Here is a 15,748-nt window from a genome sequence, read left to right as displayed (position 1 = left end):
TCCCCTGATCCGGATTAAGCGGCGTGGATGGCATTAATCAGGAGACAGGCACCTCCACGCCTGCCAGGAATTACTGCCCTGCTGTTAAGTAACGGGATGGAGCGGCGCTGTTGGGACCGGGGCTCCAGCAGGATGGGTGTGTCCAGCCCCACACAAACCTGCCACCTCCGTGTGTCCCCTTGCCTGGGGCTGGGCAGAGTTGCACCCGCTGCTGTGTGACCAGAACACCAGCCCAAAACAAACCCAGGGGCCCAACTTCTCACTGGCCTGGCCACAGGTTCCTCTCGAGGCTGGGGAGCCAGCAGGAAGCCTCACAGGGGGTTTTGGCACATCTGTGCTGGAGGGCTGGGGCAGGAGGTGGGGGGAACAGTCCCTGAGCATGCAGGGATGTGCAGTGGTGCCAAGGGTGAGGAACAGTCAGGAGTACGGCTTGGCACAGTGCGCCATCCTCATCCTCATCCTCCTCCAGCAGGAATCTGCTTCTCCATCTATCTCCTGAGCAGCTCTGGAGCTGCCAGGCACTCGGACAGCAGACGGTGGCTGCTGCTCATCTGTAATTAATTGCTGTTAATCACCCTGGCAGCTCGAGCCACCACACACGTGCGGGCCCTGCTCGCTCCTGGCCACAAGGAGTAAAACCTCGGGCGCTGCATCCGGGACCTGCCGTGCTGTCCAAACCCTGTCTGCTGGGAAAAGTCTCCCTCCTTCCCGACCCCTTCCCGGGAGCCCCTGAACCCAAATTCCCTCTCTGCAGGCCGGGCACACCCAGGTGTGGTGACACGAGTGTCACTGTGGGTGCCCGGTGCCCTCAGCTCCGTCTCTCTCGGCCCCAAGGTGGGCAGCAGGTCCCCAGGAGTGGGCAGCTCAAGCCCTGCCACCACCCCAAACATATTTCAGGGGCTGTGTGCCATCCTGCACGGCTGGCAGTGCCTTGTTCCAGCGTTCTGCCATCCCTCATCCCGGCAGGATGTGCAGGGAGCTGCTGGAGGGAGGCAGGGCGCGCCCGGGGCTGTCCCCGCCGTGCCGAGCCCCCGCGGCCGCCGCCTGGCCCCGGTAGCGGGGCTGGAGGAGGAGCGAGGAGGCCGCTCCGGGGCCGGGGAGAGCGGGGCGCTCCGGAGGAGGAAGAGCGCGGCCGCCGCGGTGCCGAGCGGGGGGAGCGGCCCGTGGGACGGGCACCGAGGGCATCGCGGGGGGCACTGCGGGATCCCGGGGCCGCTGTGACAGCCGGGGGAGCCCAGCAGCATCACGGCCCCGCTCCCGCTCGGCTGAACCCCAAAAGCTCAGCTCGCTGCCCGCAGCGCCCCGCAGGAGTCTCGGGAGCCCCGCACGGCGTCTGGGAGGGACGGTGAGTGTGTCGGGTGGGGTCGGAGCCCTGGGTGCCACCAGCATGGCCTGTCCTCGCAGCGCTCAGCGGCAGGATGGTGGCCCAGGGCCGCTTTTCCTGTGCCCCGCCACCAGCAGAGATGCGCTCGCTGATCTGCCCCCGTGCTCCCTGCAGGCTGGAGCCCCCGTGATGAGGATCACCCGGACCCCCAGCCTCCCCCAGCTGCCCCCCGGCTGCTCCTGCCACGCTGCCCGGTCGCAGGGCACCCTGTCCCCATGAGCATCACCTCGGTGTCTCCCTGTCACCGGCCGGGACCTGCAGCCAGCACAACTCTTGGGTACAGGGGACACGGTGTCCCCACGCCGCCCCCTCCTTCACCCGCCCCAGCAGCCCCCGTGAGTCCCAGCAGCCCCTGCTGAGCTGGATGTGGCGCTGGGACGGGGACACGGCTGGGCAGGATGGCGGCAGCGCGCTGGTACCACCGCGACATCAGCCAGGTGGTGGCTGAGGAGCTGCTGGGCAAGGCTGGGCGGGACGGCTCCTTCCTGGTGCGGGACAGCGAGTCGGTGAAGGGCGCATATGCCCTGTGCCTCCTGTGAGTCCTTGCCGCGCCTTCTGTGCCTCTGTCCCCTACCTGCCTCCATCTGTGCCTCTCCCTGCTCCAGGCACTGCCAAAACCTCATGGAAGAGCTGCAGGGATGTGGGTGGGGTGGCAGCACCCTGGCACTGGGGTTTGAGTGATCCCCGGGTTGGGAGTAGGATGAAGGTTGGGCCCACAACCATGCCCAGCACCATGGCTGCTGAACGGGTAACCCCAAATCCGGGGCACACGGAGCTGTTCTGGGCTGCCTGCTGGCCTGTGAGCATCTCCCGTGCTGGGGATTTGGGGCTACAGCCCCCAAGATGGGGCCTCTTTTCATCCCCACACCTGGAACCAGGTGTGCAGCCCCTGAGAGCGCTGCTGCCTGCACCCTTCCTGCTCTGCACCCTTCCTGCCCTGCACCCTTCCTGCCTGCTGTCACATGTCTGTGCGGGCAGGTTTGGCAGGATGCGCCCCTTTCCTTCACTGCCCTGGCTCTTTGTGTGGGACAAACGCAAATTTGGGCTCTGGGGGTGTGGAGCATGGCAAAGGCTCTGTGGGTAGCCCAGCGAGTGCTGGGGGAGTCACAGCTGTCCCGGGCTGTTTGGGACCAGGGGAACACTGCACATCCTCCCGCAGACTCCGAGCTGGGGGTGATGATTTATTTCTAGAAATGCTGGCTCAGCTCCTTTCCCTGCAGAGGGGAAGGGGTGTCTGTCTCAGGGCTGGGCCCCAGCGCTGCCGAGGGCAGCAGAACGGGGCCCTCACCTGCTCTCTCCAGGTTCCAGAGGCACGTCTACACCTACCGCATCCTCCCCGATGAGGAGGGGCTGCTCTCCGTGCAGGTGGGTGCAGTCCCCAGCCTGGGCGGTGCCTGGGAGCTGGATGTGGGCAGGATGCAGCTGTGCAGGGCCCGGGGTGCTCGTCCCCCTCCCCGGCGAGGTGGCATCAGCCTGTGGTTTGCGTTCTGCACAAGCTGCAGGATGCGGGCGCTTTGCAGCCTCACCAGCTCTGGAGGAGCTGCCTCTGCACAGCATCCCGGCGCTGTCACAGCCTGGCCACACAGAGCCAGCCCCACGGTGCCTGTCCTCACGCGGGGTCTGTTCTGCGCTCGCTTCCATGTCCCCTCAGGGTTTCTCCTGGTACCCAACTTTCTCCAGCTGCCCTTCCTGCCCCCTAAAAGAGCATCCTGGGTGCCCGCAGGGAGCATCCCTGCCTGCTGGGCCCGGTGTCCAGCTGGCCCTTCCCACTCACCACGGGCACATTTTGAGAGACAGACCCACCAAACCCTGCAGGCTGGGGCTACCCTGGCAGAGGAGGGGATGTGATGATGCTTCCCCCTCTCTGCCTCCCCAGACCATCCAGGGCATCCAAGCCAAGTGTTTCCGCACCCTCCCCGAGCTGATCGGTGCCTACCAGCACCCCAACAATGGGCTGGTGACCCCGCTGCTGCACGCTGTGCCCCGGCCGCGGCCCGAGGAGGACTCGGGTGAGCCGGGAGGGGCCGGGGGCCGTGCCGGGCTGGCGGCGGGAGGGGAGGGTCCCGCTGAGCTGCTGACTCTGCCCGCAGACGGGGAGGATGCCCGGGGCTGGGGGCACACGGTGCCGTGTCCCGGCGCTGCCCCCTCCAGCCGGAGCCCCATCCCGCAGCAGCTGCACCAGAGGCTGCAGGAGCAGCTCCACAGCAGGTAACGCTGCCCTGCCCGCCCCGGGAGATGGGATGGTGGTGCCCAGGGGGGATCTTGATGTCCACCCCTGTCCCAGCCCGGCCAGTGACTTCATGGGCTTCATGGCCGAGTACCTGACCCACCACGTGCAGGACCTGGAGGCTCTGTGCCACGGGCACCCGCAGCTGCGGCACCTCAGCACCGCGCTGGCCACCGCCTGCCGGGCACTGCACAGGTCAGTGCGGCCTGGGGATGGCGGGGCTGGAGCGGGGCCACCCCCCCGGTCCCTGTCCCCTTTCTGTGCGTCAAGGCCCGGGAAACGCCCACAGCGCCCCTTCTCTCCTTCCCTGCAGTGAGATCGACTTCACGCTGGCGGGTCTGGAGACCCTGGCCAGGGTGTTCGACTCCCCTGTGTCCCCTCGCAGCCCGGCCAGGGAGCAGGTGAGTGCCCCCACAGCCCCCAGGGACCTCCACATCCCAGACCCACAGCAAGGAATCCACCACTCCAGTGCCACCGTGCTGCTCCAAAATTATCTATCCTCCCCTTCAGGGCTTCCTGAGCAGCGACCCAGACCTGGAGCTGCTCCTCAGCAAGATCTCCACTGTCAACCACCTCCTGTCTTCGCTGGAGAAGAAGGTGCCTGACCCCAGTCATGGTGCAGGGGGAGACACAGCTCCCCCTCCCCTAAATTAACCCCTCTGTTAAACCAAGCTCTGGTGGCAGCACAGCCCAGGGCTCCCAGTTGTCCCAGTGCCCCCAGCACACTGCCTGTCCCTTTGGCAGGTGCTGAAGTCACTTCAGGAGACGGTGACAAGGCACAACCTGGCCCTGCCCAGCGTGGCCATGTCCCCCTTGCCAGCTGCCAGGCCCCTGGCCGTGCAGAACTTCGAGGTGAGGCTGGGGACATGGAGGGACCCCTGTGTCACTGCTGGGCAGGGCGGGTGTGGGGACAACTCCAGAGCCACATCCCCATGTGCAGGTGAAGGTGGGCAAGTCGCAGCGTGCAGGCCTGGTGGTGGACGTGGAGTCGGGGACAGTGACTGTCACCAAGCGGGGCAGTGGCTCCCCGGAGGAGGTGATCCCACAGGATAAGAGTAAGGGACTGCTGCATTCCTGCTGGCTGTCACTGGCATTCTTTGGGGCTATTCCCCGCCATAGGCCTGATGCCACGGGGATAGGCCACATGCTCTGTCACACCCCCTGTGGCGGGCAGTGAGGGCCACCATGCCCCCCTGACCCCCATGACTCAGTCCTGCAGTTGATCAAGTACCAGAGTGTGCAGAGCAAGGTGAGGCTGGTGTGTGCCCGTGAGAACCAGAAGAGCCTGAGCAGAGATTTCATCTTCCCCAATGCCCGGGTGAGCAGCACCAGCCATGCCCACAGAGTGTCCTGGGGGAATATGGGGCCCTTGGGAATGGGGGAAACAGCAAATCAGTGGTCTCAAGCTGGCTCCTACACCTGGGAGTGATGCCCACCTGATCTGGGGTGCTGTGCCCCCCATGTCTCTAAGACACCGTGACCATCCTGCAGAAGCGAGAGGCTTTTTGCCAGCTGCTGCAGCTGATGAGGATCCAGCACTCCAACCTGGATGAGCCTGAGATCATCTCGGTGTATGTTGGGACTTGGAACATGGGTAAGGGACCAGGAGAAGGTGGCCTTGTCCTGGGAGGTTGTTGTGGCTCTTTGCGAGCCTAGCTGGGTTTTGGGAGATGTCTCAGGTCCGAGCTGGTGGTCAGTTTGAGGAGGAGGCTGGAGAAGAACCAATCTGGCTGCCATGGGCTTTGTCTGTCCTGTGGTGATCCGCTCACTTGGAGGGTGCTGGGGAGACAGAGGAGCAGGGATATCATGAGGGGTTTGGACTGCAAATCTGGGATGCACACGGCTGATCCAGGATGGCAGGCAGCTCTTGGGGACAGGCAGGGCTAGGCTGGAGAGGAGCTCGGGGTGCTGGCACGTCCCCTCTGTGTGACACACGTCCCTGCCCGCAGGCAGCACGCCCCCACCCCGCTCCCTGGCCTCATGGCTGACCTCGAGGGGCTTGGGGCGCACACAGGACGAGACCACAGCCTGCATCCCCCACGACCTGTATGTGATCGGCACCCAGGAGAACTCCCTGGGCGACCGCGAGTGGGTCGAGTTCCTCTGCGCCTCCCTCAAGAGCCTCATGGCCATCGACTACCGAGTGGTAACGGCGGGCACAGCCAGCCCTGGGGGGCTGGGTACCAGCAGCCATTACCCCACAGCTCTCACCGCAACCCCTAGGTTGTCCCCCACCTACCCCAAATCAGCCCAGGGAAAGCCCCATGCCCCACATTCCCCTGAGCGTTGTCCCCAGGGGTCAGGCTCACGCTGACCTACCAGTGTGTCCAGCCTCATCCTCCTGGCCACGGGGCAGGATGGGGGGCAGGCAGACTCACCCCCTGTCCCCCCACAGGTGGCCCTGCAGTGCCTGTGGAGCATCAAGATCGTGGTGCTGGTGAAGCCGGAGCACCAGCGGCGCATCAGCCACGTCCACACCTCCAGCGTGAAAACCGGAATTGCCAACACGCTGGGTAGGGCGGGGATGGGGCTGGGAGGTGACCCTGAGGGAGGGAACAGCCTGAGGGCCAGCACAGGACCCCCGGGCTCCCCCAGAGCTCAGCGGTGGCACATCCCTGCAGGGAACAAGGGAGCTGTGGGCGTCTCCTTCCTTTTCAATGGGACCTCATTTGGCTTTGTCAACTGCCACCTGGCCTCCGGCAGTGAGAAGACCCACAGGTGATGCAGGGATGGGGAGGGTGGGGCTGCCATGGGGCAGGTGGGTGTCTCAGGGGGCTGGAGGAGCCCTGAGGGGCTGTGGGGCTGCCCCTGTCCCCACCTGGCAGGAATAGAATGAGAGGTGTCCCCGGGGTGGCTCACGGGGTGCTGCTGTCCCCTTGCAGGCGTAACCAGAACTACAGTGACATCCTGCACTCCCTGGCTCTGGGGGACAAACGTCTGGGGGGCTTTGACCTCACCCTGCGCTTCACCCACCTCTTCTGGTTCGGGGACCTCAACTACCGCCTGGACATGGATGTGCAGGTGGGACCTGCGGTGCCAGGCTGGGGACAGTGGGGGGAGGGGAGCCCAGGGGGTCACTGTCCCTTCCCTGGCACAGGACATCCTCACCCACATCGTCAAGAAGGAGTTTCAAGCCCTCCTGGCTGTTGACCAGCTCAACCTGGAGCGAGAGAAGAACAAAGTGTTCCTGCGGTTCAGTGAGTGTGGGGACAAGGGCGCTGCTCCTCCTGCTGGGACAGTGCCACCAGGGTCCCCACAGCTCTCCCCGTGTCACCCCCAGCTCTCAAGGTCCCCTCTCCTGGCTCAGCACTGTACAAGGTGCTGAGAGCCTGGGGGACCTTGGTGTGCACCGGGCCAGGGGTGTGAGCCTGCTGTGGGGACAATGACACCCCGTGGGGACAGGCAGGACCCCATGCCACCTGTGTGTCCTGATTGCAGGTGAGGGTGACATCTCCTTCCCTCCCACGTACCGCTACGAGCGGGGCACCCGGGACACCTACGTGTGGCAGAAGTCCAAGCCCACAGGGGTGAGTCCAGAGGCGTCCTTCCAAGTAGGACAACTCTGGGGACAGGGCCAGCAGGATGCTGAGGGGGCTGCGTGGTGATGCTGTCCCCTCAGCTCCATCAGCCTGTTCCCTACCAAAACAGGGTCTGGGCAGGAGGGAACTCACTTTTTGGGGTGCTGGGATGTCCTTCTGGGCAGGGGGACCCAGAACTGAGGGGCTGCTGGACCAGCTGCTTTCTCTGTTTGTAGATGAGGATCAATGTCCCCTCGTGGTGTGACCGCATCCTGTGGAAGTCACACCCGGAGACCCACATGGTCTGTAACTCCTACGGTGAGTGAGACCCTTGGGGACACGGCAGCCAGGGGAGGCCAGTGCTGCCCAGGACCCCAGGGCTCTGGGACCCTCCCCAAGCTGTCCCTCCTGCCATCCAGGCTGCACTGATGACATCGTGACCAGTGACCACTCACCTGTCTTTGCCACCTTTGAGGTGGGAGTGACGTCTCAGTTTGTGCCCAAGGAGGGTAAGGGCTGGGGTCTGTCACCCCTGGGGCTGGGTTTGGGGTGAGCCCTGGCACACCCTGACCTGCCAGGACCTGCCTGCAGCTCCTGGCTCCGGCCCCGAGGCGCTGGCCTGCATCGAGTGGGAGAGCATCGAGGTGATCCTGAAAACCACGAGCCGTAGCAAGTGCTACATCGAGTTCCACTCCTACTGCCTGGAGGGTGAGGGGGTGCTGGGGTGCTGGGTGTGGCTGTGGGGGTGACCTGGCCTGGCTGGAGCTCTGTGTCCCTCTGTCCCCTCCAGAGGTGCAGCGGAGCGGGGAGAACACCTTCCAGAACTGTGACATCCCCGGGTTCCTCAAGCTGGGCTGGTCCTCCAAGCATCTGCCTGTGGTGCGTGGCCCTGGAGCATCCTCACCCCCATCCCTGCCTCTGGCTCTCTGCCCTGAACCCCAAGGCAGCTGCAGCTGTCACCACCCCCAGGACAGAGCCTCCCTGTGCCCCCCACCCCTTGGCAGCCCCCTAAGCCTCCCCTCTCTGTGCACAGCTGAACCCCATCCTGCCCGACCTGGAGTATCTGGGGGACCAGCACCTGCTCCTCAGCATCAAGGGCGTGGAGAGCTGCGAGTCCTACGGTATATGGGGATGGTGACACTGGGGCCACCATGGTGGCAGAGGAGTGCCAAGCACAGCCCTCCCAGCTTACAGCCTGCTGGGTGTGAGGTTGGGAGCTTGGCAGGAGGGACCCTGGCACCCACCCTGCCCCCGGGGGCTGACGCTGTGCCCGCAGGGGAGTGCTGCCTGGCCCTGAGGTCAGCGATCGGCAGCACGGCCCAGCAGTTCGAGACGTTCCTGTTCCACCGCGGCGAGGAGACGGGTTCTGTGCGCGGCTGGATGCGGGTCCGGGTGCCCCGGGGCCGGAGCGGCACCCGCGAGCGGCTCTACGGTAACGGCGGCCGCACGCAGCCCCCTCCCGGTGCCCTGGGACATCCTGGGCCACGTTTCCCTCTGGCCCCGGCCGTGACGTGAGGCCTGACCTGGCTGCCTTTGCAGAGTGGATCAGCTTTGAGGAGGAGGATGCTGAGCCGGCGGCAGAGCCCCCGGCGTGCCCCAAGCCGGCCCCGCAACGCCTCAGGTACCCCGGGTGGGCTCGGCCGTGCCGCAGCCCCGGAGCGGGGGGATGCTGAGCCCCTTCCCTCTGTGCGCTTCGCAGGAGCCGCCCCCGCAGCCTTCCGGAGCCGGCCACGGGCTACACCAACCCTGCCTACTTCATCTTCGAGGGGGTGCCCAACGCGTGGCTCCCGGCCCCCGGAGAAGCCCCCAGGCAGCGGGGAGAGAGCCCGGCCCGGGGGCAGCGCTGCCGGAGCCCCGCTGGAGTGCAGGTCCCGTTATCCTCACAGGAGGAGCCGTGGGGTGGCCGGCCCCACTGCGCGCCACTGAGCCCGTCCCCAGGGCACCCCCTGAGCCCCCCCAGAGCGGGAAACCACAAGAGACCCAAATCAGCCGTCCTGACGCGGGATGCGCTGGGGCTGGGCGACTGCTCGCTGTATGCGGCCACTCACCTGAGCCAGGTGTCCCCGCAGGGCAGGGGGGACAGGCAGGAGCTGCCACCGCGCCAGACCCAGCACGGCCTGGAGCCGCCGCCGCGGCCCCACCGGGAGGCGCCGAGGCCGCTCGGGAAGCGGGGAGCGCTCGGTGCCTTGGACCTGGAGGCTCAGCCCGCTCCTCCCGCCGACCCGCAGCCGGCCAGGATGTAGCGACAGCTGTGCCCCGTGCGCCCCGGTGCCCTCGGAGCTGCTCCCTCCTCCCTCAATGTTCCCGGAGGAATTTCCCTCCAGCACAGCTCCCCAGGCCGCGCCGCTTCCCTTTGCTCTCACTCTCCAGAATAAAGCGTCAGGGACTGGGTGTGTGTTTGCTCACCTGCTTCCGAGGAAGGGCAAGCAGAAAAAATACCGAGCCAGGTGGAGAAAACACCAAAGCATTGTCCCACAGCTCTCTGCATCCCACGGGAGTCCTGCACATCCCATGGGAACCCTGCGCATCCCAGCCCTCGAGGCCGCCCCTGCCCACGGCAAAGCTGACGGGTGTCACAGCCCTTGATCCCCCGCCCTGCTCGGCACAGGGAGAGAGGCATCCCCTCAAACACGCAGGGATCTGGCCGTGTCCTGGCTGTGCCACACGCGCGGTGGCCCCGGTTTGGGGACACGATGCCCGGGCTGGCCTCAAGGTGGCAGTGGCCGCCTTTGTCCCCAGGATCGCCCCGCAGGGCCGGGGGCCAGCGGACAGCGCCGCGGGCACTGCGGGACCCGGGGGCAGCGGGGCTGTCCTGGGGGGGGCGAGGGGCCCCAGGGATGGGGCTGCGACCCTCGTGGCTGGGGGACTGCGGTCTCCATGAGAGAGGGGCCGTGGTCACCGCGGGCAGAGGGACACAGCCCATGGGAGAGGGACTATGGACCTTGTGGTTGAGTGACCACGGTGCCCATGGCCGGAGGGATGTGGTCACCACGGGCGGGGGGACATGGTGCCCATGGATGAGGGGCCGTGCCCTCGTGGTGGAGGAGCATTCCCCTTTCCTGGGGAAAGGGCTGTGACAGCATAGGAGAGGCCACCATGCCCCGTGTCCGGGGGCTGCAGGTGGCCCAAAGCCTGCGAGGGCAACAGAGGGATGGGAGCACATTGGGGCTGAGCCCTGCGGTAGCTCCTGCCTCCGCCTCTGCCCGCCTCCAGCCCTGCCTTCCCTGGGCACTTTGCTCCCGGCCGTGGGAAGCGGAGAGGGCACAGTCGGCACGGCACGGCACGGCCAGAGCCACCCACAGCCCCCGGCATGGCCCCGTCCCGCGTGGGGAACAGGCTGTCCCCGTGGGGGCCCCACTCCTGAGAGCCGCCCAGGTCTGCAGGTGAGCCGGGACAGCCCCTGTTCGGTGACAGCCGGGAGCGACAGCCCTGCCATGGTCACGAGGTCCCAGCTGGGCTTTGGGCTGAGGGACAGAGATGGGACCTGCAGGGCTGGGTGGGTGCAGGGTGGGGGTCAGCCACTGCTCACCAGCCCTCCAAATCCCTCTGTACCCCCTCCTCTCTAACATGCCACCTCTTTCCTCTGTCACTGAGAGCCTTCATCCATCCCAGTGTGTCCCCCTCCTCTCCTTCATCCTCCTCTCCATCTCCCAAATCTGTCTCATCATGGGTTGGAGCTGCCCTGGTGCTGCCGTGGCTCAGCCTGACACCGTGGCTGGGGACAGGGCCAGCCCAGCAAGGGGGGAAGGGAACCCTCACCCCCACCCTGCCAGGGTCACCTCGGGCCAGGGGACGGGGTGGACAGCGAGGGAAACGCCCGAGCCTGCTGGTGTCCCCGGGGATAGAGCGTGCCTTGGCTGCTCTTGCAGGCCAGGGGAAGGATTGGAATTGGGTCACATCCCCTTGTGCCGGGGCTTTGGCTGCACCAACCGCGTGGCGATTAGGGACAAGGGTCCTTCTGCAGGATGTTTTGCATAATTTCCCCTTGTTTTGCAATTTCCAAGGGCTTAGGCGAGGAGAAAAGCCCTGCTTTTCCCATGCTCCAGTAGCAGCCGGTCCAGGCTCACCCATCCCTTGGCAGCTGCTCCAAAATCCGCTCTGACCTCCCCTCTCCGAGCTCCTGCTGCTGCTCCATGGTCCTAGCACCCCCATTCCCATCCTGTCCCACCAGCAGGACTTTGGCTCCAGGGCAGGTTCTGCTCTGGTGTTGTCCCACTCCTCCATTTTACTGGAGCCTTTCCAACACCTCCCTGAATCCCCAGGGCTGGGGGAGCCCTCAGATCCCACCAGGACTGGTGCTGCCAGTGGGGCCAAAGGACAGTTCTGGCTGGGAACATCTGCAGGACCAGGATTCAGGGATAACCTGCCAATCCTGTGGCCAAGGGCATCGTGCGCCCTCAAAGTGTGTCACACGGCTGGCCCTGTCCCTTCCCACTGGCCCATGGCTATTGCTGCCTTTTCCAGGACCCCCCTTGCTGCTTCCTGGGGGAAACCACTCCAAAGACACCATCCCTGGGGGATGTGCCGGCCATGGACAAGGGGTTCTGCAGCATTCCTTGTACATCCACAAAACAGGCAGAACAAGAGCATCACCTCTTCCTGCAGCACCTTCCATCTCCCTGCTCCAATTCCTTTTTCTGCAGCACCTTCCATCTCCCTGCTCCAATTCCTTTTCCTGCAGGCCTTTCCATCTCCCTGCTCCAATTCCTTTTCCTGCAGGCCTTTCCATCTCCCTGCTCCACATTCTTCCCCTGCGGTGCCTTCCATCTCCCGCTCCAACAATCAGTCCCAACCTCGATCTGTCCTCCAAAGCCCACAGCCAAGGATAGTTCTGCTAGGAATGTCAACAAGAAATAGGAATGGGGCTGGTGGTGATGTGTTCTCAGACTAGACCAATGTGATTCATTAATTTCAATCACTGATTTGGTTGTGACTAAGATAAGGAAGCAAGAAACTTGTTAAGATATAACTTGCCAAATGTCATCTTCTTCTGCATTTCTATATTTCGGTGGTTATCCTCAAAGGAATGTGCTTGGGAATGGTTAAATCCCACTGCTGACTGTGCTCAGGCTGTGTCAGCTGCCAGAAGCCGGGTGCCTGTGCTCTCCTCTGAGCAGTCCAGCAGTTCACAGCTGCTCAGGACTTTTCCTCATGCATTTTTCACACTTGATTATTAACTTTTATGTACTGTCTTCTCCATATCTGAATTGGTTGGTGACCTGTGTCACGAACACTGATCCTGCAGCAGCTCTGCTCTGATCAGCCTCAAAGCTTTGTGTTCCCTTGCACCCAGAGGTTGGAAGAGGAAACAAAATCTCCCAGTCTCTCAAGTCCTCAGCAGCTTGGGGACATATGGCTGCCAGGCCAGGACCACCACTGGCACCTGCTGGCAAGCTCAGCTTTTCTACCACCTGTTTTCCTGAGAAAACAAACCAAGTTCTCCCCACTGTTAATGTTTGATCAGGACCTGCCTGTTGCTCTCTGAACTCATCCCTGCAATAAAGGCGGGAGCTGTGGCGGGCCAGGAGCCGCTGGGTGTTGGATGCGGGCCCGGAGCTCAGCCCGCAACTCAAACAGAGCCCCGGGAGCAGGGCTGGAGGGGCCCTGCTGTCCCATCTGCCTGCTGAGTCATTTATGGGCATCTCTGTCAAGCCCAGGTATCTCTGCAGGCAGGGCGTGGCAGGGATGAGCCCACAGAGACACCCCAAAGATACTCCTGCTGGGAGGAGCCCGCACATCCTCAGGGCAAAGGGGAACAGGAGGGGATGATGAGGGAGCCAAGGGATGAAGGAACCTCAGAGGATGTGTCCTTCCACCTTGCAGCATCCCTGTCGTCTCCTGGATGAGCTCTGGACAAAAGGAATTTTGTCAATCAAACATGGTTTTGGCTACACACTGATCTCCGCCAGCAGCACAGCACTTCTGCTCCCAGGTTGCTCATCCAAGCATCCATCCTCTGTTGGAGGAGTCGTTTCACCAGGGATGGTGGAGGGTGTAAAGGGGCAGTCCCAGGCAGCCCTCACCAATCCTCTGCTGGACACCACGGAGGTGGCAGATCCTTCCTTTTCCTTTGAGAACAGAGCTCTGAACTTTGACAGCTTATCCCCCTTCCAACTTCCCAGGAGTTCACAGATCCCAGCCTTTGATCCCAGCACAGCCAGGAGGGTCATGCCTGCCTTGAGCTGGGACTTGGCTCCAGCAGCTCCTGCCCACAGGGCTCAGCTCATCCCTCCCTACAGACAAACCCGCAGCCAGCGGCTCTTCGCTGTCCAGGGACACTCTCTCCCAAAGGCTCCTTTAAAGCCCCCCCAGGATTTCTCCGGGCCACAACATTCCCCCAGACCAGCCTTTCTTCTCCTCCCGCCTTTCTTCTCCCGAGGAGCCCTCCGGGAGCAGCGGCATTGTCAGGATGGTGCCAATTAGGCTGAGGCAGCTTCCAAGAGGCTGCGCCGTCTCCGGCCCAGGGCTGCTGGTGCTCATCGGGGTCTCATTGTTCGGCGGGGCCGTGGGGCTGTGCCCGGAGGGGCTCTGTCCCCGCCGTGGTGCTCCATCCCCGGCCCGCTCCAGGCTCCGCGCAGCGCTGCCGTCCCTGCGCCAACTCAAAGGAGTAATTAATGGGTGATTAATGGTTGGTTAATAAGTGTCAGTGCAGGGGCTGCAGAGGGGAGGCTTTGCCGAGCCTGCTCCCCTCGTGTGAGTTGAGAAAAACCAGAGAACCATCAAAGTGGCCGGAGCTCCTGGAGGGGGAGAGAATCTGGCAGCTTTGGCTCCTTTCCACGCTTTGTGCCTGACAATGGTCGGGATCAGTGACTAGCGTGCTTTGTGAACTGCTCCCTAGGTCTGGCTGGCACACCATGGCCACTCCGGTGAGGATGTTCCCGGTTTCCCTGAGGACACCGACGCCGGCTCCCTGGCCAGGGGGGAACACCACAGCAGCACCCGAGGCTAAGTGTGTCTTCAACGAGGAGTTCAAGTTCATCCTGCTGCCTGTCTCCTACAGCATCGTCTTCGTAGTGGGGCTGCCCCTCAACTCCTGGGCCCTGTGGATGTTCATCTCCAGGATGAGGCCCTGGAACGCCACCACCACCTACATGGTCAACCTGGCCCTCTCGGACACGCTCTACGTCCTGTCCCTGCCCACCCTGGTCTATTATTACGCCGACCGCAACAATTGGCCCTTTGGGACGGGGCTGTGCAAGATTGTGCGCTTCCTCTTCTACGCCAACCTCTACAGCAGCATCCTCTTCCTCACCTGCATCAGCGTGCACCGCTACATGGGCATCTGCCACCCCATCCGCTCCCTCAAGTGGGTGAAGACCAAGCACGCCCGCATCATCTGTATGGCCGCCTGGCTCGTGGTCATCATCTGCCTCATCCCCAACCTCATCTTCGTCACCACCAGCTCCAAGGGCAACACCACCCTGTGCCACGACACCACCAAGCCTGAGGAATTCGACCACTACGTGCACTACAGCTCCTCCATCATGACCCTGCTCTTCGGGGTGCCCTTCCTGGTCATCGTGCTGTGCTACTGCCTGATGGCCAAGCGGCTCTGCAAGCCCAGCTTCTCCAGCCCCGGCCTCCGCATGCCCTCCTACAAGAGGCGCTCCATCAAGATGATCATTGTGGTGCTGGCCGTCTTTGCCATCTGCTTCGTGCCCTTCCACATCACCCGCACCCTCTACTACACCTCCCGCTACTTCCAGGCCGACTGCAGGACCCTCAACATCATCAACTTCAGCTACAAGATCACGCGGCCGCTGGCCAGCATCAACAGCTGCCTGGACCCCATCCTGTACTTCATGGCCGGGGACAAGTACCGGGGCCGGCTGCGCCGCGGGGCTGCCCAGCGCCTCCGGCCCGTGCCCACGCTGGACCTGGCCCTGGTGTCACCCTTTGCAGACAGCCTCACGGACGACAGCCACATGGCCGGTGTCACCCGCGGGACTGGGACTGCACACAGCAGAGGGGGGTGCTGAGGGGGTTTGCAGCCTCAGCTCTGGGCTCCAGGAGCTGCAGCCTCTCAGGGCATTCCCAAGTGCCCAGACCTGAGCTGTGTCTGCCCTGCCCTGCAGGGATGAGGGCTGGAGGCCCCAGGTTGGTCCCAGCCCTGCCCTTTGAGACTGTGAGAGGAGGGTGCTGGTACTGATCAGGGCAGGAGAGCCACCAGACACTCATGGGAATGGGAAGGACACTGAGGAGGCTCTTTTGGGGCAGCAGGCTGGTGTTCCATCCCTGAACTCCTGGGGACACATGGGGCTGACAAATCACTACAGAGAATTGACACTGGTGCCTCCCTGGGCAGGCACAGCTCCTCCAGGTGACTCAGTGGTGACAGTCAGGGACCAGACTGAACCTGGGGACAGAGCCCAGGCTGGGCAGGTTCTCAGAGATGTCCCTGTCACGCTGCTGTCCGTGGCAGAGGGGAGGGACATGGCCTGGGGCATTTGCTGCCCATAAACCCCAATAAAGCCCCTTCCCCTCTCTACCCTCAGGCCTGTTTCTCCCTGCAACAGAAGGAAGAGGGACAAGACAATCACCCTCACCCCAGAGAAAATCCACTGGGGCAGCCCTGGGGGGATGAGCTGGAGCTCCCGTGGTGACAGGAAGGTTCTTGGG

The 15,748-nt window shown here is 63.8% G+C and overlaps 2 protein-coding genes across 3 annotated transcripts; both read left to right on the top strand.

Annotated features, from left to right (window-relative positions):
- Window positions 1-682: 682 nt before the first annotated feature.
- Window positions 683-9,510, top strand: LOC102074287 (phosphatidylinositol 3,4,5-trisphosphate 5-phosphatase 2A). Of its 2 annotated transcripts, XM_074551553.1 has the most exons (26): window positions 683-1,345; window positions 1,499-1,919; window positions 2,686-2,749; window positions 3,261-3,393; window positions 3,475-3,592; window positions 3,669-3,806; window positions 3,925-4,012; window positions 4,122-4,208; window positions 4,356-4,463; window positions 4,552-4,666; window positions 4,823-4,929; window positions 5,103-5,205; window positions 5,561-5,757; window positions 6,007-6,124; window positions 6,233-6,329; window positions 6,494-6,632; window positions 6,709-6,808; window positions 7,050-7,138; window positions 7,366-7,447; window positions 7,549-7,638; window positions 7,721-7,837; window positions 7,920-8,008; window positions 8,163-8,250; window positions 8,406-8,561; window positions 8,669-8,750; window positions 8,829-9,510. In XM_074551553.1, exons 2-26 carry the CDS (start codon window positions 1,783-1,785, stop codon window positions 9,370-9,372), a joined length of 3,186 nt encoding a protein of 1,061 aa, XP_074407654.1. In that variant the 5' UTR covers window positions 683-1,345; window positions 1,499-1,782; the 3' UTR covers window positions 9,373-9,510. The 2 variants fall into 2 exon arrangements, with proteins under 2 accessions (XP_074407654.1, XP_074407653.1); XM_074551552.1 differs by lacking the exons at window positions 683-1,345; window positions 1,499-1,919; window positions 2,686-2,749 and having other exon boundaries at window positions 2,784-3,393.
- A 693-nt stretch (window positions 9,511-10,203) lies between these two features.
- P2RY4 (pyrimidinergic receptor P2Y4) lies at window positions 10,204-15,637 on the top strand. Its single transcript, XM_074551441.1, has 2 exons — window positions 10,204-10,512; window positions 13,968-15,637. Exons 1-2 carry the CDS (start codon window positions 10,226-10,228, stop codon window positions 15,106-15,108), a joined length of 1,428 nt encoding a protein of 475 aa, XP_074407542.1. The 5' UTR covers window positions 10,204-10,225; the 3' UTR covers window positions 15,109-15,637.
- The last annotated feature ends 111 nt before the right edge of the window (window positions 15,638-15,748 follow it).

The sequence above is a fragment of the Zonotrichia albicollis genome, chromosome 14 (genome assembly GCF_047830755.1).
Source record: "Zonotrichia albicollis isolate bZonAlb1 chromosome 14, bZonAlb1.hap1, whole genome shotgun sequence".
Classification (NCBI taxonomy): Eukaryota; Metazoa; Chordata; class Aves; order Passeriformes; family Passerellidae; genus Zonotrichia; species Zonotrichia albicollis.
The sequence above is the reverse complement of the archived record's forward strand: the minus strand, read 5'-3'. Positions and strand labels throughout refer to the sequence as shown.